Below are 26,845 nucleotides of genomic sequence, written 5' to 3'. Positions count from 1 at the left end.
GTCAAAAGGTTAAAGTAATTCAATGATACAGAGACACTAGATACCTGGCTTGTTTTCACACAATTTGATCATAACATTTGTCAAGTAATAGGTATTTCCTTCTCTAGTCCTGCTTCCTCCACTAATTTGTTGGCACTAATAGGAAATCGTTGCCTTTATTTAATTAAACCAGAAGTAGGGTATAAAAATCCCAACAATATGTCCCAGGATGAATACTATTCTCAATGATGAAGCCAGCCCAAAAGTTAGCTAGTATCAATCTTACTTAACATTAAGGGATTCAATATACAATAGTAATGTTAAATATCATTCTATGCATTTACCCTTGCATAAGGTAAATATAAACATTTTGTTAACCTTTGCACAATGGTTAAAGGCTGAACTGCACCAGCCATGGAGGTGTTCCTATATTTACAACAAACCAGGGAAGGGGAGGAATGCGCTTCACCTCCTCTGAAGAAAAGAAGGATATGCACTCATTACTTTACCCCATCTTTGCAGTTACAAAAATAAAATATAGTTAATTTAGCAACAGAAGTTCCATTTCTTTTGGCAAAGAACGAGCCCGGGTTCTAGCAATATATATTTAAATTAATCACTCAAACATACTTTAGGAATAGTTCACCTGATTTTAGTTATAACACCCAAATTCTCAATTCTGACTTAGTTTGGAATATTGAAGACTAATGCCCTAACATTTAATATAGGAGCCAGAGTGAGTGAGGTCATGCTCACATGTGCCTTCAGAAAGACCACACTTCTCAATTTTTTTAAAAGTTCTAAAATAGATGTTAGCAGCTAGCTTTAAGTTTTGATGCTATGGATTAATTTTTCATGAAATTTCTTCTAAAATGCCTGCCATCTGCAGTGACAGACAAGGAAGGTGAGGCAATATATTTTTATTGGACCAACTTCTGTTGGTGACAGAGGTCAACAGAAGTTGGTCCAATAAAAAGAAATTGCCTCACCCACTTTGTGTCTCTAATATCCTGGGATGGACAGGGCTACAACAACACTGTATTCATGTTATCTACAACGTTTACTAATCTAGTCTAAATGATAAGGCTGGATGATAAATATCCCTTACCAGCAACACAATCAGATTTTAGTAAACACCACTGTCCTTTCTTTGACCTTTCCACTGTGGCTCTGCCGGCTTTATCTAAGCCCTATGTTCTCCCCAATGCAATATAACAACCTGGTAAGTTACTGGAAACTGTCCTTGGTACTGAATCAAGTCATTTATTACCAATATCAGAACTCTTTGCTCTATGTGCTGTGCTCATCTGCAGTGTAATTTAGAATGTAATTTCACAGGCTACTGCCTCACCTGTAGGGGTGCCATCTGGAAAGAGAATTATACCTGACATTTTCTCCCATGATGCTCTGGGGCATTCTTGCTTCCACACTGACAATGTTCAAGTTTAAAAAAAAAAAAACTACAAAAAAAACCCACCAAAAAACTTGCATTAGCACCTTCAAAAATAATTACTGCAAAGGGATCTGTACTGCACAAATCTGTGAGTAGAATATTAATGAGTCAATCTTGCTAGTGGCTGAACTAACAGACATAAAAATGACATGTTCTCTGTAAAAGACCAAACTGAATACATGGAACACTTTAAATCCTGTGCTGTGGAATTAAGTGTTTCCCTCTTACAAAGCTTACCATTCTTCCACTAAAAAATCAATAGTTAAAACAAATTACCAAGGTTCTTTTCCTTTGTTTATGCTTTACAATCATAAGTGATGAGACACTGCTCCAGCTGCCAAAAAGCAATAAAAATAGATAAACAGTTCTATGCATTAAATTCAAGGAAGGTTAAATCAGCAGACTGGCCCGAGTGAACAAAAATGTTGCTAAAAATTGGGCACATTCCTTTAAAGCAAAGTTACAAAAGGTCAGTTCTATGCAAAGAGACCCTGCTACAGAAATTGTCTGCAGACATTAATACAAATGGTTAGTTACAGACATTAAAAAAAAACTGTTTTGTCAAATTTTTAAATACAGTATGAGAGGAGAGATTTACTTCAACAGTTTCACAAAACTCTTGCCAGTTGAATAGCACATATTGCTACATATTAGTTTCCTTCTCTATTAGTCCATGAAATGCAATACCCTGTAGTCTGTCATAGTCACTGAAAAATAAAGGTGTTTTTCTTAAATTGTTAAATTCTGAAGACTAGGACTAAAATCAAAATACAGAAAATATGGTGTATATAGTTTCAGATCAACACCTAGCAATTTAGGCATGTTCTCATCACTAAACGGAAGTAAATGGGTTAATTTCTTTGGATGCAATAGGAAACGCAGTTCTTGCAATAAAAAAGGTATACCAGTACACCTATTTAGCTACGTATAAAGCTGAAATATTTTGTCAAATGTATTTCTACGATGTGACAAATGACAATATCCTGCAACAATGTCAACAAATCTTATGGAATTAAGATAAGCACTGCTGAATAAACGTTATACCTTTAGGATCTACTGGATTAAAAATGTAATTGTAAATTGTTATTGTGGAACTGTGTGCAACTCCTCTAGGCAATTGACTAATATAATATCTGGGAAGAGTAAGGTTTTTTTGGGACAATACACATGAAGTGGATTTCCTAGGAAATACTTGGAAACCCCCACCTACAAACTCAGCCTTTAAAGCTTTGCTGTGGGAGGTGAGAGTGGGCGGCTGATCATCAGTTATATGAGAACAGTTTAAAGGCACAGTCTGGATTCTCCAAGGACCAAACAGACAAAGAAAAAACTTTTGAACAAACAGCTTGGGTCTAACATGACTCAGGACCTTCTCCCTGATCCAGGAAACAAATAGGGCCTTTGGTCTATGGATGGGCCCAATCCTTAGCAAAGGGTTGGAAGGCCTAAGCTTATTGAGGCCTCACAAAACTGGGTGCTAGTTTTGAGCTGAGGCGGTGATGAACTTGTGACCACAAAAGAGACCCCTTTGGAGGACTCACCTGCCAGAGGCCCATGTTGGAGACAACTTGGGGTGGGGAGAGGGAAAGAGGAGGAAAGGGGGAACTCTGGAAAGCTTATTAACATGCATGTAGATTCTTTGGTTTTTAATGTTTTCTCTGGAATGCTTTTTCCTTAAGAATAAATTATGCTTGGTTAGGAAGTGCTGTAACTTATAACTGTGGCAATTACATTGCATACTGCTTCTCAGGGGAGAAGCAAGCAGCTATATTTAGGCAGACTGTCTTTTGCTGGGAACACAGCGAAGAAAGGAAACTGCTCAGCCTGGAAATAACCCATCAGGGTGAAGAGAGGTGTGAGTCGCCACTCAAGAAAGGCAACAGCTGCGGAGCTGAAAGCCTGAGAGCGGGTGCCTTTGCTGAACCACTATGGGGAAATACAGCTGCAGTTGCCGTGAAATATGACATTTATAAAATGGGTTGATAACTCTTTCAGTAAAGAGTAGGACCCAAGATGGAGGGAAGGAAGAACTGAACAACCTACTTTGGCAGCCACTTGAATAACCGCTATAATAATATTCTGTTACCTGATTAGGATTTGTGGTAATAGCAAACTGAGAACATAGGAAATGCTGTACCTGATCAGACCACTAGTCCATCTAGTCTAATACCCTGCCTCCAATATCTAACATTCCAGAAGAAAACAAGAAATCCTGCAGAAGGCAGTTACAGAATAATTTGTCCATAAAAATCTCTTCCTTCCTCCTCCCCCCGACCCCCAATTATAGTTTGTCTTATTTTAAGCAAGAAGATTTTTAACTATCAAGATAAATTCCCAAATATGAGGCCTGTTAGACTGTGGAGTAAGGTACGAGGTGGAATAAACTGGATAATCTGATAATCTACAGAACAATATTGCACTGGCAGGTACACAAATAGGACAATCAGTCTCTCAATTTTCTAGTTAAAGAAAGACTGATTTGCAGTTTTTATTAAATTGCTCTTTATAACTATTTCACGGGGAACAAATAAATGCAAAATAAAGCTGTGGCACATTTAAATGAGGAAGAATAAGCTGTACAGGAACTTCATCACATGGTCTGCAGCATCTCCCATTCTCCTTACACTTTATTAACATGGCCTTCACACTACTTTAAATTAATGATATTATGCAAGTTAATTCAAAAATGCGCCAGGGAAACAATATTTATACTCACAGCAAACTCATACTTCAAACAAAAACAAACAAACAAAACCCTAACCCAGTGATTTTATTAGTATTCACATCTTGCTGTGTCCTTAAGAAAGTGTAATATTGAACAGATAGAAAAAAAGCCAAACTGAAGATTTTAAAGTAGAAATTGGATACGCAGTATTGGATGTGGGCTGAAATCGGATACGCAGTATTGGATGTGGGCTGAAATCATATTTTCATACAACCTTACAGGAATCAATGCGTTCAGCATTTAAATAACTTCTCTTCACAATGTAATAAACTGAAAAAAATTCAAGTCTAGTTCAAAATATAGTTTACGATTTCTCAAAGAAAATATTTAAAGGTTGTGTTATTGCTGGCAAAATTATAAGCTCTTACTTCCAAAGTTTAATCAAGTCATCACAAAATTAACTTTAAGTACTACTGTATGTGGTAAATAATATTAAAAGCACCAAACTATTTAAGCTAATAAAAATTATTTTTAAAAAATAATGTGTTCGTTCTTTAGCTCCCACCACCAGTAGGGAGTAATAAATGTTATTTGCATCTCATTGCAACCCCTCATTAAAATGATGAGCTTCAGACTTCACTATGGTACATGTATAGCAACAGCTATAAGGAAAAATTGACAAGATTTTCCTTCAAACGTCAGCTATTCTAACAAGTGAAGGATTAAGAGACAGGAATTTGGGGTTTTATACCTGGCTCTGTAAAGGATTCATTGTTTTAACTTGGATAAGTCACAACCTCTCCATACCTCCATCTACCCACATGTAAAAAGAGCATAACAGTCTCAGAAATACTGGAGGTTTCATTCAATTGTAAAATCCTTTTCGGAGAAAGAATTACAAATGTTTTTCAAGTGATAATATTTCAGGTTTCTTTTCAGATCCAAAAATGTAATCTAAAATTCATTCAGGCTCAAATGAGGAAGGGAGGGAATAACTAAAGAATAAAAAACCCCAAAACAGGAAAGATAAATAGGTTTAAATGTGAGACAACATTTTGGAAGAGGAGTATTTTGCCATGAACCACTGGTGCAACATGGTATTTTCTTTCAGTTACCAGCACTGATCCTCTCTACAAGCAGTATATAAAATCTGCAAATATGCCAAAAGGTGTTTCATGTTTGCAATAAAATACCCACCACCCTAATTTTTGTGTAGGGAATGTTTGATTCAATTTAACTATAGAACTTGCATCAGCACTTCATATAGCAGCTCTTGTTTCACAGTTAAGTACTGTATGTAGAATTACTCTAATTGATGTAAGACATCATTGCCTCTTAAAAATCTTTATCTCCAGGGAAAGGGCATAAACATGATTCTGCCTGCAACAAGCTATTTTGCACACAATACCTGATAATGCAGTATTCAGAGCAAGATTCTGAACTTCCACTTAAATTTGGTATAATAAACAAAACTTGACACCTATAGTGATTTATATCCTTGAAGCACTGTACACACACAAATGCACAAAGAAAATCCTCTACTTGGTAACCATTTGCAGACTGCCAATGGACTATATATGAGCACTGTTTGTTTTAGCGGCATCTTGATACAGAATACAAGAGTAAGTGGGAATTAATCAATTTAAGAACTACATTTTGAATAAAGTGATCTGATCAGTCTGCCTGTAGAATACCTATGACAAAGGTAATAAGTTAAATATACTGGTCATGGTTTTGGTTTTTTTAAGGGCTGGATAAATGTGTGGCCAATAATAATTATAGTTCTCTAAATTAAGGTTTTCTATAGTTCAGAACACAAGGTAACTGAAGGGCATTATAGCAGGTTCATCCTTCTCTAACACCACAAGTACAATGCCAGAGGTAAGGCACCTCTGCATACACCACCAGTGGTCTAATCTGGTAGAGAAAATCTTATGTTCCTACATTCACAGAACTGGTCACTTAAAACCTGGAGGTCTGGCAACCACAACATTTGCTTACTTAGAATCCCTACAACCACTGCTATTCTAAAGCAGCTTATTTTTATTAAACTACTCCAAAGCACTGAACACTGCCAACTCTTTGTTCATTAAAGGCGCAACCTTAAATCATGGTCCTGCATTATGCGGAAAGGTAGATAAGCCTTTTAACTCCATGTATGCTGGCTATGGACCCATCTAACTGTTTGAGGACATTGCAGCTCTTCAAGGAGAGTTGTATTTTTTGTTCACTCTGCAGAGTTTTTCCTGTACTAGGACTTCACCTGTAAATAGGGCTAAAAGGATAATTGCAGAACAGTAAGACAACAGATCAGTTTCCTCCAATATTTTGCCAACTTGTGTGGAAAAGAGAAGGGGTCATTACTTGGTCACTATTGTCTTGCTCCAAACCATGTTGATCATTATAGTGGGGTTGTCCTCTGCTCCAAATGCCCAGACAAGAAATCCCTGATTCAGGCTGCGAGGCCAACCAGTCTCTCCATTAAATGCACAGCTGGGGAGGAATCTTGGCCGGGAACCTCTTCTTGGGTTAGCTCCAGTCTTTGGCATTATGCCTTTCGATACACACTACATGGAAGGGTAGCTCCCAGCTGACCACACTTTTTTTTATCTTCAGAGTAATTTACAAGCTAGTTTTAATGGAGAACAGAAACAAACTGGTGTCTTAGTTACATTTTGGACTTAAGAGGTAAGATGTACATTTTAGTCCTTCAGTTTTACCAACAGTGCATTCAGTCTCTGGCATAGAGGAGGACTGGCTTCTCTATTTATCAACATCCTCTGCCTGCTAGCCAGCCAAGAAACACAAATAAAATTCACAGAAGAGACAAACTGCTCATTCATCCTACCTCTAAGCTTGATGAGGATGATAAGTAGAGCAGAAAGCACAAAACCTTTGTTTTAGGCACACAAAATGAGACACCCACAAAAACGTTCTGTGCAACGTACCACCGGCTCTACCTTCCTCCATAGTTTTGTTAAGGGAAATTTAATCCAACTAGTCTGCTACAATATCTGCTAAATAAGAGCAGCGATATCTTTGCCAGTAAACGTGCTCAAAGAATGGAACGCTGACAATTAAAAACTAGCATGGTCTAAACTCAACAATGTTTCCTTCATATCTTCACTAGTCTTAATTTTTCATTTTTGTATCTATGTATGATTATTTCCATTCTCCTTCCAATAGCTCCACTGGAGTATGGAACTTAAATGGCTAAGTGAGAAAAAAAGTTTAAGGAGGCAGCCAGCTTTGAAGCTATGTAGTTGTGCCGTGCTATATAAGATCTGCAGTTTCTAAACAAAAATGAAAATTCTCAGTAGATTGGGAATGTTACCAAGGCAATAGTAAAACATGGAAGATGTTGTAGAATGTAATATGTCACTATGCAGGATTGACCAGCAATGTTGTTACAATGTTATTACTAGTGCAAGTAAAAAAAGTGCTCATCCATTTTTTTTTTTTTTAAGATTCAAGTGATACTGCACCTACCCACCCAAGATGGTAAAGTATTTTTTATTCTCCCATCAAAAAGTTATTTGCTTATGGTGAGAATTTTTGCAAAAAAAATTGCTAGTTCAATCTTGCAGTCCCACAAAAGACCATCAGTTCCCTGTCATGTAGGGCTGAAGTGTGAATCCGTATGTGGCAGTATCCTTATGATAAACTGAATTTATCATCTCTCTAACCATCTCACTTGCACCTTTGGCCACTAATCCATCTCCTCCTGGCCTTGGACTCTATGAATCTGCTAGAGCTACTTCTGTATTCCAAATCTGTAAGCAGATTCAAGTAGTCACCTTTTAAAACATCCAGGGGAAACCCTTCCTGTCACCTCACCCCAATAAATTCACATCCCCCATGCAAGAATAACTTAGACTAATTTGAGGACAGGCAATAATTTGATCTGGCATCTGTGGAAGTCTATGATCCAACACCTTGTGACCCACAAAGGTTAGAAATAAGAACTTTAGACTCTTGGAAAGGTGAAGAGTCCCAGCTTTTCATTAGGATGCATATCATTTGCTGTTCATTCTAGAAGGTCAAAAGGGCATTTGAATCTTTACTCCTTCCCTGCCCCTCAAAAACACAATACTCTGTATATAAAGCCAAGAGATTTCCCCGTTTTATTAGCTACAATTTTATCTCCCTCAGAGACCTGGACAGATTCAGGTAATTGACTTTACAGATGAAAAGTATGAAAGATCTACCAATATACATTTTTTAAACTGTAAAATAATGCTTTGTAAACCACAAGACATATGCAGATTTGCTTGAGGTTTAGAATCGTGTAATGAAACACTAAATCTTTATACCATACTTTATTCTGTATATGTCACATCTCTTCCAAAAAACACTCAGAAGCATAAGAGAGGGAATTCATTTGTTACTATTAAGCTCATTCTTCCTCCACCTTCCCCCTTCTATTGTTTATCACTCTGCTAGTTTTCTGGAATAAATTTGCTGCACAAAGCTTAATCTAAATCTGTTTTCCTAATGTCTGTATGGTGCATTATACAACAGTGCCATAATTCTAACAAAGGCCTTGGGAGCTACTACCATATAAATAACATTTTTAAAATCTGTACTGGTATTTTTCATATCACTGTAAAAAGAAATTATTTTAAAAAACAGTGTGTGTGTGTGTTTATCTGACTAAGTATTATGGAAACCATTTCTATTGTCTTTGCTGCAGTGTAGACACACTCTAAGATGCTTTTGGAATTTCCACAGTTGGTGTCTATCACTATGTAATTACAGAAAAACTACTGTAATGCCATCCAAATAGCAAGTATTTATACTGTCAAAAGTAACCAAAGTGGCTAACTTGAGCCTGGGAGCTTTACTAATTTAGTTAGCACGTGATTAAACCAAAGTATCACACTGTTATAAAACTGCATGAAATATTTGAAACTAAGGGCAGTACAACTCAAAACATTTGCATATTTCCAACTCTGAACTACTTAATGCAAATGATATGGAAGTCAATGCAGTTAGAGCCAAGAGTACATTTGCAAATGCAATAAGAAGCTAGTTAATTTTTGTTAAGTGTTGATTGTATGAAAAGTCAGACATGATACCTGTCCCAAAAAGATTGTAAAATAGACAAATTAGACAAAATGTATATGGAGAGAACCAGACAACTAAGGCACTGCAAATCTGCAGATATCTACATCCATGGGCCATGTCTGTGGATCGCGGATGGACGCAGACCCAAATTTTATATCTAGAGCCTCGCAAATCTGCAGATATCTGCTTTACATCTGCGGACCATGTTTGCGGATCATGGATGGGATGCAGATACAAATTTTGTGATATCAATTTAAAATTTAAACCACTTGGCGGGGAGGGAGTGCATTTAACAAAGCAATCTAATGCTTACCAATGTAGTTTTATATTTCCACAGATGCTCAAAAAGATTAGCTACACTACATAACTATGTATAAGCAAGATGATGATGTTTCAAGATACATGGCAAAGCTCAATTTTTTTAAATGGACTTCCTACGTGAAACCTATGCTATAAGACTTTACCCATGACCCATGCCATACAGTCACGAACTACACAAGCCTCAAGCTGCAAACTCAATATAGATGGTGAGCTGTATCAGACACAGTACACTACAAAAAGGCAATATAACTGTGCTTTAAAAATCTTGAATTGGGACAACCCAGAAAAGAGGTGTCAGGGATTATCAGGTATTTCTGGTGCCAGATATTGAGGACCATTTTCTCCACCTTTCCTGGTGACAAAAGTTCAATTAACAGTCTAGACTGAAAAAAAATCAGGATTATTTTTGTAAAACTGGTTTTGATAATGCTTTTGCTTAAAAAAAAAAAAGTCTTTTACACTACATTTAGTTATTCGTGCATCTTACCATCCACTCAGATATTATAATGTCCACTTTCTCAACAGGCAAATCAACTTCTTCAATTCTTCCTTTGACTAGGGTAATTGTATCTTCAAGATTATTCAGCCTGCAAGTTACAATTTCACAATATCAGTAACATTAGATGACTCCTTAATGTTAACTCACCATGGAGGTTTCAATAATAAAGTAGAAGATCTATCCTGAATGTTTACATTTTTCATGTTCTCCTTTCTAAGGGGTAAAACATTCTTCTCTACTATGCAGTAAAGAACCTGTAGTAGAGTAAGAGTTCAGCAAACTTAGTGCTTACTGCTTGGAAATTTGACCTCTAATCTTCCTCTTTTGAGTCATCTTTCAAAATAGCAAAGAGCATACTAAAAGTTCCAAAAACTCTATCAGGCAAGTGACAAGTAAAAGATGGTGGTCAGTAGAAGATCAACAGGGGCATCCCTGAAGCACTGTGCATACAAAGTTGTTGGCCTCAAAGCACAGGAAAAAATAAAATGAAATATGTCTCCCCCTTCTTTTCAGTTATAGGTTCCCAATTCTTCTTCTCTGACCCCCCTGAATAAACCTAGAGTGTTGTGAGGCGTGCATGCTAATGAGTGATGAAAATTAACTCCCTCACAAAGCTATTTTAACAAAAACAAATTGCGTGCAAGCAAAACCACCTGCAAAGTCACTGAGAGCAACTGCTCCCCATAGATCAATAATATCATTCTACAATAAAGGCATTTTCTTCACTGTGCTTCCCGCAACAGTGTTATCTGCAATGTTTAATAACTGCAGTATTCCGATATTACCTTATGCACAATTTATAGTAGAAACATGTTCAGAACAAAAGGTACGCTTTGCCATGTTGCTGCAGTTTTCTGAATAAAAACACATTGCCATTTAAGGGCTAAACAACTTGAGTTATAATATTTCCAGTCTCCGTAGTGCACCATATCAATCTTTCTTGCATGTGCATTATCACGACAGCTAATGTTATAGAGGACAGAATAATTATTTGCACCAGAGAAATTTATTTCTCCACAAGTCTTATCTCTGCCCCTTTTCTGGATATCTTACTCCTACAATCTCTCTATGCCTCACTTTCAGTGAAACCCAGTAATCTCATTAAAAACTTAATCTAGAGGACAACAGCAGAGACAACATGAGGGAGAAATGGGAAGGATGACGGGCTACATGAACATTTGAATGAGGGGGCAATTAAATATTGACCAAACCTCAGAATCCTCTGTTGAAATATTTTGAGAATTTACAGCACCAAGGGCGATAATAGTGATAAAAAGAATTGTTTCTGCCGCTAAATATGCGCTAAAAGAAGTTAGAATTAAGTTTGATAAATGAGAATTTTTAAATAGATCAGCGAATCTGAGCAGCAGTTAGCTAGAGAAATCTAGCCAAAGCAAAGGCCAAAATATACATAGGAGGAACAGTAAATTGAAAAAGTGGAAATTCATTATTATATCCATTACTTATGTGAAGTGCAATACAATAGTAAAAAGTGATTTAGCAACTACACTATAGAAAAATGCAGGGATCTCATTTGGCAGGTCTATTTTTGTTTTTTACTCTACAGTGACAACTTCAAATCATGCTTCACACTAGAAAGTCATTGGACAGTATTAGGTATTCAGGACAAGGCCAGAAGCACAGTTAGTTAACTAAGGGGTCTTCTATGTGGTGATGCAGATAGTTATCTAACTCAGAACCCTAATTTTCACCATGATTAATTCACCTCATTTTTACCCTAATTTTTCACCATGATTTTCAACTTAAGTCAGTTATACCCTAGTCACTGACCTCTTCCACATGCTACTAATTCAGCATATATATGAGTAACTGTACTTCCTGGGGGGCGGATGCACTTGAAGTCATGACTCAGACATAGGTGAGCCGGCTTGCTTACAACATAGGAATTGCATTACTCCTAACCTTATCATTTTATGATATTACAATAAACATTCATCACATTATGATGAACTTGACGGTTACACCATTTATGAAAAGTACTAACTTATAACAAGGCTGTCATAAATTGCTTGAATGCAAATAGGAGAAATAAAACAGTTTTACAGAAGAAGTAACCAAACATATAGCTGTAACCAAGGGATCAGCCACTCTTCCCACCAGCTTCTTCTGACACATTACTCCTCATTTCATTAGTTCCATGTTTCTCATGCACCCACCTCTGCTCTTCATATCACAAAGTCCTCTACTTCCAAGGGTCCCTCTACTTCCAAGGGTCCCCCTCCTCCCTGTTCCATCACAACATCCTACTTTTACACATGGCCATATGCTTCCAGTTTCACTAGGATGTAATACTTTGTTCCTGGTGACTTTGCAGTGTGTGGTTTTTTTTTTAAACAAAGGTTTTGCTGACACTAACGAAAATTAATGTTAGCAACATAATAATGTTCCCCTCCAGCTAGTAAGAAAACAGATAGAGGACAATTAGTCTGATTTTGTATATTTAAGAGAGGGACAAAATGCAGCAAGTAATAAGTGGACATTTTGTAACGTGCGCTACAAAAGGAAGACTCCATTAAAGGCTATTACAGACAACCAATTTGTAGCAAGCATTCTAGTATAGTATGGCTCTCGACAGCAGACTTATAAAGCTAAGACACTCTTAACTATGACATCAATTGATATATTCTTATATAACTAAGTCAGCAAAGTGAATTTTATAAACCCTCTTTAAAACTCTTTAAAAGCATAAAATAAGCTAAAGCATGAAAAGTCTTCATTTTTAAGGACCAAAAAGGACTTCAACCATAAAAGACAATTACAAAACATAGAATATAAAATTAAATAGGACTGCTTTGATTAATTAGAGTGGATCAGAAATTGTAAGAATAACTTAGTGTAATGTGGCTCTTACCTTACACTAAGATTTGTTACTAAAATTTACCTAAAATTTCCCACCATTGCTACCACTGGTGGAGCTACTAGTGGAAGCACTAGAATAGAAAAGGCACTGGTGGTTGCTTTCCATTTATTCTCACCAAAAGATATGCACTCAGTCTCAGCCAATGCTGGTTAAAAGGGAAGATTTTTAAAGACATGAGTAGATCTGACCACTGATCACTAACAGCAGCAGCTTTAACCACTAAAAGTCACTTAAGTTACAGCACAACAATTTCAGAACTTTTCCTACCTAATGATGTCCATTGCCTGATAAACAATTTCAGACTGGTCAACTCCAATCACCTTCTTCGCACCTGCTTTGGCAGCAAACATGGAGAGTATTCCAGTCCCACAGCCAACATCCAAAACCACCTGAAACAAAGAAGGTAGCATTTACTCTCTTAGTTCATTTTCCTTCCAATCACCACAAAGGTTTTCATTATCTCTGCTGAAACTATAACCTAACAGGAGGAATTAAACTGTTCAAATAACCTCAGTCCCAAAATCCAACCATCACCCAATCATCCATTACAACTGAAGAGAAGTTAAAAGCGTCACCATACAAAAGGAGTACCTCCGAAGAGCCAGATAAACATGGCAGATTAGCTCTATCTGAAGATGAAATCATTCATGAGTCATAACATTTACATGCAATTATTTGGGCATGCAACACTAGAACTACTAAAAAAATTAACATGGGAAAGTTGCATAACTAGGATGGACAGAAAATTAGAGACCAGAGTCTCAATATCACCAAACTGTTCATACTGTCAGAATTTAAACTAGCACTGCCGTGGAAAAACTTGCATTCCAGCTGTACCATTCACGGCACTGTAATTAAAGGTTTCCCAGCTTTTTCCATTCTGAGCCTATCTGGTGATTTTTAAATGTTCCCATAAAAATTCATTACAAGCACAAACTTGGTATAGAAAAGCTCAGATAAGGATTTTTAAAAAACAGTTATTTACAAAGTGCTTAGGTAAGTACTAGAGTCAAGAAGTAAAGGAAAGAATCAGTAAGGATTAGAAGTAAAAATAAAAATATTTTGAAGTGTTAGTTTATAAGCCAATTGCAACTTAGATACCTTTGTTCTACGAAGAGTGTTTATAATCTGCAAGCACCTTTAAATATCTACTTTCCATGAAGAGAATAAATTAACAGACACAGTGATCATTAAAAAAAAAAATCAAAAATCAAAAATTGAATTGTGGCTGGAATTCCCATGCAAGTACCATGATTAGGTTTAAAAAAACAACAAACAAAAAAACCCCACCTTTCTCCCGATATGTTGCTCAATTCTTTACTGACACTACATAAATCTACAAAAATGCCTCCCAACTTGCCTGTTTCTCTGCCTATGTAAATGCCATTTTTACCTCTTCTCCATTTACCTCTGTGTTGGGAATATTCCCCACAAGGGGGATTTGGTGGGTTTCCTACAGGGGTTTCTACAACTCTTAAGTAGAGAGCGAGAGAACCTTCATCATTCATAATACAGTACCAAATAAGGCAACCTGTCCCACCCAAACTTCCCTCAGCTGGAGGGCTGAGGCAGGAAGGGTAGAAGCATCACTTTGGGAGGCTTGCAACAGATGGATAGGGCTGATTAGGTGATGGTCAATATCCTCCTTTTACTTCCTGAAAGCCTTATGAATTACTTGAGGGTTTTTTTAATATGGAAGGCCATTTGCCAACATGCAAAAATAAGGGTCACTACCAGGTATGGGAACTGCACCTCACCATGGATTTGACATTGAAACCTACTTTGTGAGCTGGTGATTGAATGCTAAGTAGGATAAGTTTTTTGAAGTGTTCCAGAGTCAGCACAGGAGATAGATGCCTGCGCCTCAGGAGCCCCAAGTTCAGTTTCCAACTGCCACTGACTTTCTATATGACTATGCAAGTCACTTTGGGCTTCACTACGCCTAGCCTATGCAGGTGAAAGAAATGGCTTGGATGGAGATTGGGAATCAAAAAGAGAGTCTTCCCCATCTCCCTCTGCATGCCTGGCTTGGGCCAAGATATATCAGGAAATGCTGACATTTCTCCCTGCTAACCAGAGTCTGGGAAAATACTCCCTAAAAGTGGAATGAGAGAAGATGGGCATAACTCTTCTCCCAGCCTCCCATTTTGCTCTTGCCAGCAGAACTAGATAGGTACAGCAGGAGTGCACTAGCAGCCCTTGAAAGATATTCCCATTCTAGCAAATGCTTCCCAGCAGGAATTCTAGCTAACTTAGCCAGTTAGAATTTCTCCAGGGCTCCTCACTTCAGCATGGTTGCTACCCTTCACACAAATCTTTCTTCTCAAGTAATGGCTTTAAAGCCACGATGACTCTTAATCCCTACCTCAGTTTTCCCATTTACAAAATGGGACCACAAACTTTCCAGTCTTTGAACTTGAGATGAAAGTTGCTGTTGTCAGTACAGTATTGCACCTTAATTGCAGGACTGAATGGAAATGAGTAACCTTTAATAATGACTGATCAGTTTAACAGCTGCTACTCAGTGATGGACCGCAGTAAAATCGACATGAAACATATCAGCAACTGCTGAGACCCCTGAGTCCACTGCCCCAGGGCAGCCCTGCCATCTGGACCCCAGGGCTTCCAAACTCCCAAGCCAGTTGCTCCTCAGCCTACCCAACTCCCACAGCCTGCAGACAGAGCTTTTGGACTCCCTGCTGTGTTGCTGGGAGCCTAGACTCAAAGCCACAGCCTGAGCCAGGGCTCCCAAGGCTGCCAGCTACAGTGGCAAGAAGCCTGTAAACCCTAAGGCTCTGTCTACACTGTAATGTAAACCTAAATCTGTGGGACTTACGACAGCCGGCTTGGTGTTTGTAAGCCTGCGCTTGAGCATCCACACTGAACACTGACTGGGTCTCACACCAGTGCTCATGGGTCCACACTGCACTACACACACTTGAGTCAAATCAGCTTATCCCAGACTGCCTAGTGTCCTCCCCAGCTGCTCTAAACCTTTGTTCGTGGTGCTCTATAGGAAAACTTGACCGTCACAGCTGTTACAGCCTGCCAACACATCAAGCCAAGCCATCTATTGGGTCAGCACGCCTCTGGCGACTGGGGCCAGCAACATGGAGAGCTCCCTGTCTGAAGAGCTTCTTCTGCTTGCACTTTCACTCCTGTGTCAGCAAACGGGCAGAGCATCCATGAGATGCTGGTGGGCATTTCAGTGGTGTTTTTCTGATCTACCGAAGGATCTGTTGGAGGAGGGCAATGACAACAGACTCGAACTCACTGATTCTGCTCATGACCCTCTACATAGCTGCTGATGCCCCCTACGTTGACCAGCGCTTCTGAAGCACAAGCACAGACTGGTGGAATCACATCACCACATGGACCTGGGATGATCGGCAGTGAGTCTGGAACGGTCACATTAAGAAGACAATATTTCTGAAGCTTCATGAACTGCTTGCCCTGACCCTCCAGCGTCAGGGCACATGCATGAGGAAGGCCATGCTGGTCCAGAAGCATGCTGCTGCTAACCAGTTTGGTATTGGAAAGTCAACTGTGGGAAAAGTGGTGGTGGAAGTTTCTGAGGCAATCAGGCACGTGGTTTACCCTGTCCAACTAGCATTCAGTTCCCCTTGCATGGGCCATCCAACCATGGCATTGCCTAATGTGTTCCCAGTCTACAGAACATGGTACCGTGGAGGGGACTCAGGATGTGGTGCAGGAGCTTGAACTCTAGCAGCAGTTAGTGCAAACAGGTCTTTCTGCTGTGCTCCATCTTCCTCCCTCAAGCAATGTGCCTGCTCCAGAAACTGTGTTGCAAGTCTCTCCTCATATACCGCAATTCTCTCCACAGGCTCTGCTGCCCATCTGTGCCTTTCCACTTACTGTGAATCCTTTTCCCTTTCTTATTGTACTTGATTGTTAACCACAAGTTTGTCACAGAAATGCTTCCCTGAAAAATACACCCTTTGCTGAAATGTGATTACATTTACATATGGACTACATGCAAACACACATGATAATACAGATTAAGAACTGTACAGCCAGACCTCCATCCCATGATACATCTGGACTGCATACAACCCCACTGTGCATTTTGGACAGTGAATTCATCCCCTAGGCACCACATTTCTGCCTCCTCCTCATCCCCTACAGTTTGTTGTTTACAGGAGGTTCGTTATGCTGTGGCATGGTACTAAAAAAGAAGGCAAGATGAAGTTTACTTTTAACATCCCAGCACATCTTCGTAAAAATGTGCAAGTACCTAGGAAAAATTTCATGATAAATACTTGTTTAACTGTTTGTGCTTCCCAATCACCATTGTGAATTCCACCTGGTAGCGGATGACACCAAGACAACGGTCTGCAATCCACCATTAGCAGGTAAGGAAATGGAAGTTCTGGACACAGAATTTTTCCTAGGAACTATGCACTCCTCTTCAGCCTTTGCACCTGTTCCAGTAAGAAGTCAATTCAATGGCCAATCCATACATGGTACTGCCATTGCCACTGAAGTTCTAGCATGGAACGGCTACAGGAATCAGGCTGAGGTCTTCTGGAGACAGGAATGGAAAATAAAACCAATGCTTCTCTAACAGCTGAAGTCTCATGTTTTCCAAATGATACTGTCCTGCCCTTACATGGCATTTCATCTACAGGAAATAACAAAATAGCTGAACCATGAAAGCTGGAAAATGGGGGCTGAAAATAAACCTTTGCAAAACAATGCTCATGTTTCACAGCTGCACAGAAGCGAGCAATCACCATTAACGGGGAAAATTAAAACCGACAGCATTTTGGACAGTTGCCCTGGTTAGTTAAAAACCAAATGGAACTAGCCCAGCACGGGAACGTGAGGGATGGGATAGATAGGTAGAATAGTTGAACTGGAGCACATCTGAAAAACTGAAAGACGAACAATAATCACCACTTAGCCTGAGGATAGAGGTCTACAGCTAAAGTATTCTTGCCCTGATAACATATGGCCTCTCACCAGATACCTGGAGCAGCTGGGCTGGTGATTTGACAGCACTGCAGCGTATTACGGCACTATAGCTACTGAACTCTGAGTATCCTCTGCAGTTACTTTCCGGGAAGCACGATTTCATACTAACAGAAAAGTGAATTACTTTGGATCCAGGAAAGAAGCAGTCAGCTATCCAGTCAATTAAATCTATTCCCTCAACGGCCGACAATCTTAGGAAGAGCTAAATTATGAACTCATGAACAGATACCCCACGGACCGTCACAGATGTCTCCCTCAAAAGACATGCAGTGTACCTATAACAAATCTTAGGCAAAGCAACTTCTTTATTCCATACAATCTCCCCCTTTAAAAAAAACAAAACAAAAAAACCCCAGATGTCTCAGTTATAAAGTGAAACAAAGTTCCTTTTCTGGGGACAAATCAGCCTCAAGTTGTTAAAATCTGACAATTCTATGTTGAGAGGCAGCAAGCAGTAATTTCCTGAGCCACATACTGATAGAGGCATCATTTATTCTGGACATTACAGCACAGGCCAGTTGATTTTCTGAATTAATGCATCACCAGTGCACTTAACTGCCCTCCTAACTTCTGCATTTTTTGATGCCTTAGTTTTGGACTAAAAAGCAAGTGAAATTTTCTGAGCTTTCTGAAAATACACAGCTGACCTTTCAGACAGACAGGTTCAACACTAAGCACCACAATTTCCTTTCTTCCAGTACTGCTATATTTGAATATTCATACTACTCTGATTATTATAGCCAATAGACTTGAAACTGGACAAAATAGAAGTTCAAGAGGATGTTTGGTTAATACAGTTCCCAGCTTGGAACTTCACAACCTTAATGGCCTAGTAAGATATTTTGCTTTCAGGAAATATTTTGCACGTAGATGAAGAAAAAGATTCAAGAAATTCTTAACAAGAAAGACTGCTGCTGGAGAGAGGAGGGCACAGGGAGTGGTTTTTTAACAGGCTGGGCATAAAACCTAGACACAGGGTCTTGAAGAAAATTCAAGATGTGGCTTTTACCAGACCAATATCGTATCTCAGCACCAGCATTTCAGCTTTGGCCAGAATGAGATGCAAGCAAATGTGGTAGTTTTCTCCTGGATGCTATGGCAGTAGTGGGACACTGCTAGAGTATCCTTTTCTTAAGTCTAGCCCATTCCATTTTCCACACACTGAGAAGGGTTCAAATGCACAGTTAGATACAATAAAAATTTGTTTTGTGCAGGAAGTTGCGCTGTAAGAGGCTTGATTCATCAATGTTAGGCTTAAGAACGAGTCTGTGGAACTAACACGAGGTTACTAACAGGAGTGAGGCTTATTCTATTTGAAAGCCACCAATAGGACTGCAGCTGCCAGCCGCTAAAAAGGGAGAGAAGAAATTAGGTGGTTGAGCAACAAACCCATGGAGAAGAGAACCAGAGGGCAAGAAAGTATGTAGAAGGTGAGAAGAGGGGGAAGAGAGACAGAACCGTGTGCAGGAAAGCAGGGGAAGATTGACTGGTTTCACAAAGGACATGTCACATTAGAGAGCTTTGAAAATATATGAGTACAATTCTCCTTCCTAATGTTACTTTTTCACATGAACAATAGCTGTGGTTGCCACAGGGAAGTTACAAGATCAAATGGGAGGAAACATGGGTCACAAGGCTCCCTAGTATGAGGGTAGCACTTCTTGAAAGAAAATAAGAACCTCCTACCTTAGAAAGCTATTTAGGTCGATTTCCAGCTGAGGGACCATTAAGGAAGAACAACTCTTTATTCTGATGCCTTGTGGTAGCACTATCACTTAAAAAATACCTTCATCCTGTGAGTATGAGAATTAAGAGGGAAATAGGGGAGGCAGAGAAGAGAAATTCTCATTCAATAAGAAATACCTATAGCATCTAATGCTTCTCTTTCTTTGACTATCAGTTGAAATCTGTGAAAAGGTAAGAGAAACCATTGCAGATGACCTGCAAATAGATCTTAAAGAATGGTAAGCATTAGAAATAGCCAAAATGCCTTGCAGAAAAACAGAAGTTAAATAGCCTGGGTAACAACTGACGATCAAAAGTATTCTAGCAAAGACAACATACACCAATAATAAAGAATGATTAACCCCGGGCCCCATTTCATTGAATTCCTAATCTGACCAAGAAAGCTTAATTCATAACAACATGAGTTAGATAAATTAATTAGATCTGAACCCTTTCCCAATACCAATTGCACTGGGACCTCTACGATGCCAGATGTAGGTTAAAATTTCACTTGAATTGCTGTAAACAGAGCCTGTCCAAAATAGATTCTGCTTAAAATACTGGACAAGAAAGGTTTACCTTAGCCATGCCATCATAATTAATGAACACTCCAAGACACCATACAGAACAATGATAACACTGATCAGCATTTCCGTTATCAGCAGTCTGCACCCTCCAGCAGTTGAATAACACTCTTCCACGTAATAAAGCCAATGTGCATTAAATCAAATCCTGTCAGTGATACTCCATCCCCAGCGCAGGGAGATATCCAAACCAAAGAGGGTTCTACTGCACGAGAGAATCATGGACTGCAGAAATATTACAGCTTCTGAGCTGTTTTGCTTACCTTGCCATTGAAGATGTGTGGGTTTTTGTATATGAAGTCACGATAGCTTTCAGTACGCACTTTATCCTATAAATTAAGCATAAACAGAGTGCACACAGTTATGTACATATGACAGTCTGAAGATGTTGGAGCAATCTTTTTTAAATCGTAATTTCTAAGAAAATATTGATTAATTAACCCTTCGCTGCTCTACATATTAAAAAGCCACAGGGACACAACCACCAGTGTAATTTCAGGATTTCCCATACAATGATTCTTCAGAACGTACATTGTTTATGAAGCAAAGACAACTTGGGTTGCTACAAACTGTGACAGGCAGTAACACAAGCCATCCACGTTCGAAATTATATATAGTTCTAATTCCTACTATCAAAATCTAGAAGTAAGCAGCTACTTGTGATTTTTGTTCTGATTTCAATTGTTTGAATGAGCTTCACATTTTAAAGTATCTGTTTTATACTTATTCCCTATCCTTCGCAGCAGCACCGATAACTAAAAGGTAATACTTGATCAACATAATCAAACAGTCATCTACCGGAGGCTTGACAACTGGGGCATGAACACATGTAGTGAAATTATTATACATTGAAACTAAACTGATTGCATAACCCAAACTTCTTGCTTTATTTTAAAGAAGCTATTGATCAGTTCCTGATACCAGATTACCCCGTTTCGCTTCTGGAAGCATATTTAACTGCCAATACATAGAAACCTACAAACCGTAACACAACAAATAAATCATTGGAGCTGCACAACGCACACTATGAAATACTAAGTTCAGAAGCAATGACCAAGCACCAGAGGATTCAGGGGGCCTGGGGAAAAGCAATTTTGAGGGCCCCTTCCATAAAAAAAAAGTTGCAATACTATATTCTCGTGGGGGCCCGGGGCAAATTGCCCCACTTGCCCCTGCCCGCCCCCCCCGGGCAGCCCTGGGAAAAATAAACATTTAAAAACCTTCCGCATATCGGCACAAACCCAGTTTTGAGAAAACTTCTTTTCAAGTCACCTTTACAAGGTATCACTAGTATCCCTTATCCGCCTTTCAATTTTCATATTGATCTCCATCTTGTCCAATTTAGCTAATAATTCCCCACGTGGAACTATATCAGATGCCTTACTGAAATCGAGGTAAATTTGATGCACTGCATTTCCTTTGTCTAAAAGATCTGTTACCTTCTCAAAGAAGAAGATCAGGTTGGTTTGGCACGATCTACCTTTTGTAAAACCATGTTGTATTTTGTCCCAGTTACCATTTACCTCAATGTCCTTAACAACTTTCTTCTTCAACATTTTTTCCAAGAACTTGCATACTACAGATGTCAAACTAACAGGCCTGTAGTTACCCGGATCACTTTTTTCCCTTTCTTAAAAAATAGGAACTATGTTAGCAATTCTCAGTCATATGATACAACCCCTGAGTTTACAGATACATTAAAAATTCTTGCTAATGGGCTTGCAATTTCATGTGCCAGTTCCTTTAATATTCTTGGATGAAGATTATCTGCGCCCCCGATTCAGTCCCATTAAGCTGTTCGAATTTGGCTTCTACCTCGGATGTGGTAATATCTACTTCCATATCCTCGTTCCCATTTGTCATCCTACCATTATCCCTAAGCTCCTCATTAGCCTCATTAAAATTGAGGCAAAGTATTTCTTTAGATATTGGGCTATGCCTAGATTATCCTTAACCTCCACTCCAACCTCAGTGTTTAGTGGTCCCACTTCTTTCTTTGTTTTCTTCCTATTTATATGGCTATATAACTTTTTACTATTGGTTTTAATTCCCTTTGCAAGGGTCGAACTCTACAGGGCTTTTGGCCTTTCTCACTTTATCCCTACCTGTTCTGATCTCAGTAAGGTAGCTTTCCTTTCTGATCCCTTTTCTTAATCACCTCTCTGAGATATCTGTAGTGGATTAGTATGTGAGCTGGCAGAGTAGCTCAATTTACCAGCAAGCTAACACTGATCCTCTTTATATGTGTAGGCACTCAAATGGACAGTAAGCCATCTGTTTTAGAGTCCCTATTGCAACAGCCAGAGAATCAAGTGAAAGAGTAAAAGAAAAGGAAATTAAAAAGCCATGATTATAACTATTTATGATTCTGGCTTGGACAGTCTAAAAACAATACTGTGCTGAAGAAGAGAGCTGAACCCTAGTGTATGCATACAAAGTTCGTACTGCACCATTAGATGACAAAGGATCAAGAATTTAATATTATGGAAGATAAAAGAATAATTTCTCTATCAGACAAGACAGTTTATTTTTTTTAGACAAGCAAAACAAAGTTACTTAAAAAAAAAGTTCAGAGTAAAACATAAGCATGCAAACTTTTGTTAAAAACTTAATTTAGATTCCAGTGAGCTCCATTTTAATTTAAGGTAAGTCGGTTCTTCACATACACCAAAAATATATATAAATAAATTTAAAAAATCAATATTTGGCAAAAAATTTACAAAAATGGGATAGTTTAATAAAACGTTGAAAGAATCACAGCTTTGCATTGTTTTGATAAAATTGTGAATTATAAAAATGATCGTTAGGATCAGCTAAAATTATATCTGTTTGTTATGAGGGCAGATTCTAAGGAGTTAGGATTTTTTTATGCTCTCAGCAGCACTAAAATACTGGATTTGCTGAAACCACGAAAAAATTGAAAGGTTCAGCATCAATCGAGAAAGCTGTCAGCTGGAAAGCTTTCAGCCTCACCTATCACACTGCCTCAGCACTGCCCCAACTTAATCAATAGAATTCCAACTGCTGTCTTTACTACATGCACTGCTGCTTGAATGAGTTTCAGTCATTCATTTTGGGTCTCTATTCATCAATTCCTTCTCTCCTCCCACCCAACCTTTCAGTACAATAACCTGAAAAATAAGTAAGTTATTATCAGACACTCCTCAAGCAATTTTTAAATAAAGTGCACCATCAGTTTCAAGTAGCAATCCTCAGCATAAACAATGCTGACCTGCCAGGGCCAAGTTAGAAGATAAAAAAAAAAAAAAAGAGCAAGTTGTGTGTGCATGGTTCTTAGTTTTGTTTTTTGTATTGTTTTGTTTATTTTAAACCAACAAAACATGTTAGAATCACAAACAAATTTAGGATTAATTTAACAAAGTTTGCTGTCACTTTGATTTAATGAGCCAATATTTTTAATGTAAAAAACTCACAATAATAAAAACTTGAGCAAAAAAACATTTGTATGTGTTGGATAGTAATTTGGAGCTAAAAACTAGGTATATACACAAGAACTTACACATGCCATAACTTTTCCACATTTTTGGGGCAGAAATCAGATGTTACTAAAGGGATTTTAACATCACAAAAAAGTTTCCTGAAGCCAGTGAAATAGAAAGATTTATCACAAACTACAAAGCTATCAATTCTTTAGAGGTTCAAGATCTTTTAGTATAGCTCCAAGACAAGGTACTATGAACTGTTAGTATAGACAAAATGGTTGTTTTTTACCCCCATCTGACAAAGTAATTTAGAGCTTATGATTTCAGATTTTCTTTGTGTGACTGCCTTAAAAAAAACCCCACCTCTAGCCCCATATTTAAAAGTCATTTTGTTAGTCTGCCAGACATACAATGCTGAGGCAAATCTGATCGTTTCCAAGTTCTGCACACACCTGTTCACCACTATGCATTTCATTTTGGAAAGCGTATTACTTTCTGTATCCACAGATACCTGTGCCACAAAAGCACTTCTGCAAGAATGCTCCATAAAAACACATTGGCTGCTCAATACTGTTCAAATGTACCATAAAACAGACGCAGAGGAATTTTCTGAGGCTAGGACCGGTAAATGTTTCAGAAAGCAGGAAGCCTAAATCTGCTACCTATGCTATACAAGAGTAAGTGTACTTTATGGCTTCAGATTTTAGTTGATTTTGTTTAAATATCCATGTTCGTTCTTTATTATGAAATTGCAAAAATGCTTTATGATATTTCAGAGCAACAAATTCCTGTCCTTGTACATTACATAATATTATTTTTTCAGAGAGGAGGTACTAAAGATTTTGGGTTAAAATAAAAGCCACTTATAAAAATAAGTTAACACTCAGGAGGAAGGAATTTTTGTTTGTTTTTTTGAAGAGTTCTAGACATTCTCTTTTAAATATATTTTCCATTTTTAAATTTTGTACTATTTAGACAACCCTAGTAATTGTTCGATGTAATGCTTATCAATACACTAAATGAAGTTCAAAGAATTTCTGAATAACTACATAAATTGGCAGACATAGCATTTAAAGGTTTAGTGTGTTTTTTGCTTCCTAAATTTTCATCTAAAGAGCAGAATAAAAAATGAAGGACATTTACTGTTTATATCATATAGTGGATGAATTCTGTACACTACATTTCTACAGCAAAAGAAACAAAAGCGGCAAGAATAGATGTTATAGATATTGAGAGATTAATATTTTCTTACTAGCCATCAAGTATACCTGTAAGCTCAATATACTTTTATTAAATTTCTAGTGTTTCTGGTACAGTCAAGAATGTATACAACAGGGATTTATTTACAATGGCAGCTGAAAATATAAGCTCTTTTTTTTGTGATTCTTTCACTCTCGCTCTCAGGATAAACTATTAAGCACCGAAAGGGTTAAAAATGCAGCTACTCTGCAGTGTATATTTACGGGCACGTAGCTTTTTTTCATCCCATTTTTCCTTCCTAGTTATGGGTAAGACGCATTTGTGCTGACTTTCTAACCTTTAGCATCTCTTCGTGTATCCCATAATGCCCATATGAACTGAAGTAAACGCCATCCTCATCGTCCCGGAGTTCCGCAATGGCGCTAGACGACGATGAGTTGCTTCTGACATCTGCATTCATCACAAAATCCTGGGCAAATTGTCTGTAATCAATTTGAAACATACCCTTGAGACATGTTTACGGGACTATGAAAAAGAAGGGGGGGGAGGCCTGAGAGGAGATAAGGAATACAGACTGCAGAGGGCCTTTTACAACATCAAAACTCTGTTATGCCTTAAACGTGCTGAAACTCCCCCTGCTGGCTTCGGAAAGAAGCTACTGCATGATTTCTCTGCATTTCAACACCAGCATTTCTTCCGCATTTTAGACACTAAATTCCAGCAGTAAGAAGTTTGCAGTGTTTCATTTATCTGCCTGCTATCCCTGCACCCTCCATCTATTTTGGAAAAGCATCCCAATTACAACCCACCTGATTTAGATTTCATTAGAGGTTTTTTTAAAGAGGGAAATTACCATTTTGCAAGCTGTTTCTATGGTAACGGTATGTCAGAAGTCAAAATACAGAATGAGACAAACATGACAGACCATATTATCTAGAGCTGTGGTTCAATATCATGACACCTTTAAAAACTACTCTAAAACACACCTACGTTAGTGATTTATGGAAGGTTGAGTATATTAACCAACAAAATTTAAAAAAAAGAAAAAAGGATTGATACAAATAATGATTTTAAAAGATGTTTTAATGCAAGTTGATTTATTTTAAGGGTAAAAGGTTTTTGTTTTGTTTTTTCCTTTTTGTGTTACTAGTTCTCCACTTATTTCCCCTTTTATAGTCAAATTGCTAAAGAGGATATTTTGTACGTTGTTTCTTGTTGTTGATGTCTTGTTTCTTCCACGAGAATTTACAGTTTTCTCTACTAAGGAGGTTGCCACTGAAAATATTCCTCTATGCTAAAAAAAGATAAGACCTCACTATTAGAATACTATAAACTCAAAACACAAAAAACTTCTAAGCAAACAGCTTGTACTATATTTGCAGCCAACTGCACCTTCAGATATTATGAATTCCCACAAGTCAAGCAAACAGAAGTGCTTCAACCAGGCTACACTCCTCCATCAGAGTCTACGGTTTGAAGTCAACAGGACTTGTGCTGTTAAGTGATTTAGATGCAGGATTTCCAAAAGCACTTAGGTGCCTAAATATAGTCTTAGCAGCCTAACTTTAGGAACCTATTCTGAAAATTTTAGCTTGTTTGTACAAAAGACTTCAGAATACTTTTATTAGTTTATTGGAAATGTAGTTACTTTATCATGAACATTTTGTTCTGTGACATAACATTTTATGCCACTAAGAGAAAAGTTTTTAATTAAATACAATTTTAGCCTGACAGTGCAAATGCTTAACTTTACAAATGAGTAGGACCACTATTCATGTGAGCAAAGTTACATACATCCTCAATGTGTGGAGGAGCAGGGCAATATTTTGTTTTCTCCTGTTGCAGTTTTGTACATTTCAAATAAGAATCTTTCACTAGCAGAATTTAAAAACAGAATATAGTTTTGTTCATTATAAATTTTAGTTTAAAGTTGCAATAGTACATATTTTCAAATTAGTTTTATAAAGTCTCAATCTGGTTTTTAAAAAGTTGTTTTTATTTTTTTGTTAAATGAGATTATTTTTTAAAAGTCA

General features: G+C 37.9%; 1 protein-coding gene across 2 annotated transcripts in view; it reads right to left on the bottom strand.

Moving 5' to 3' along the window:
- The window catches only part of PRMT3 (protein arginine methyltransferase 3), a 105,476-nt gene that overhangs the window by 60,037 nt on the left and 18,594 nt on the right, over positions 1-26,845 (bottom strand). For both annotated transcript variants that reach the window (XM_045016451.1, XM_045016450.1), the window contains exons 6-9: positions 25,150-25,294; positions 20,433-20,498; positions 13,133-13,254; positions 9,973-10,072 (exon numbers count right to left, since the gene is read on the bottom strand). In XM_045016451.1, the coding sequence (XP_044872386.1) occupies positions 9,973-10,072; positions 13,133-13,254; positions 20,433-20,498; positions 25,150-25,294 (433 nt within the window). The remainder of the gene's footprint in view (positions 1-9,972; positions 10,073-13,132; positions 13,255-20,432; positions 20,499-25,149; positions 25,295-26,845) is intronic.

The sequence above is a fragment of the Mauremys mutica genome, chromosome 4, assembly GCF_020497125.1.
Source record: "Mauremys mutica isolate MM-2020 ecotype Southern chromosome 4, ASM2049712v1, whole genome shotgun sequence".
NCBI lineage: Eukaryota > Metazoa > Chordata > Testudines > Geoemydidae > Mauremys > Mauremys mutica.
The sequence above is the reverse complement of the archived record's forward strand: the minus strand, read 5'-3'. Positions and strand labels throughout refer to the sequence as shown.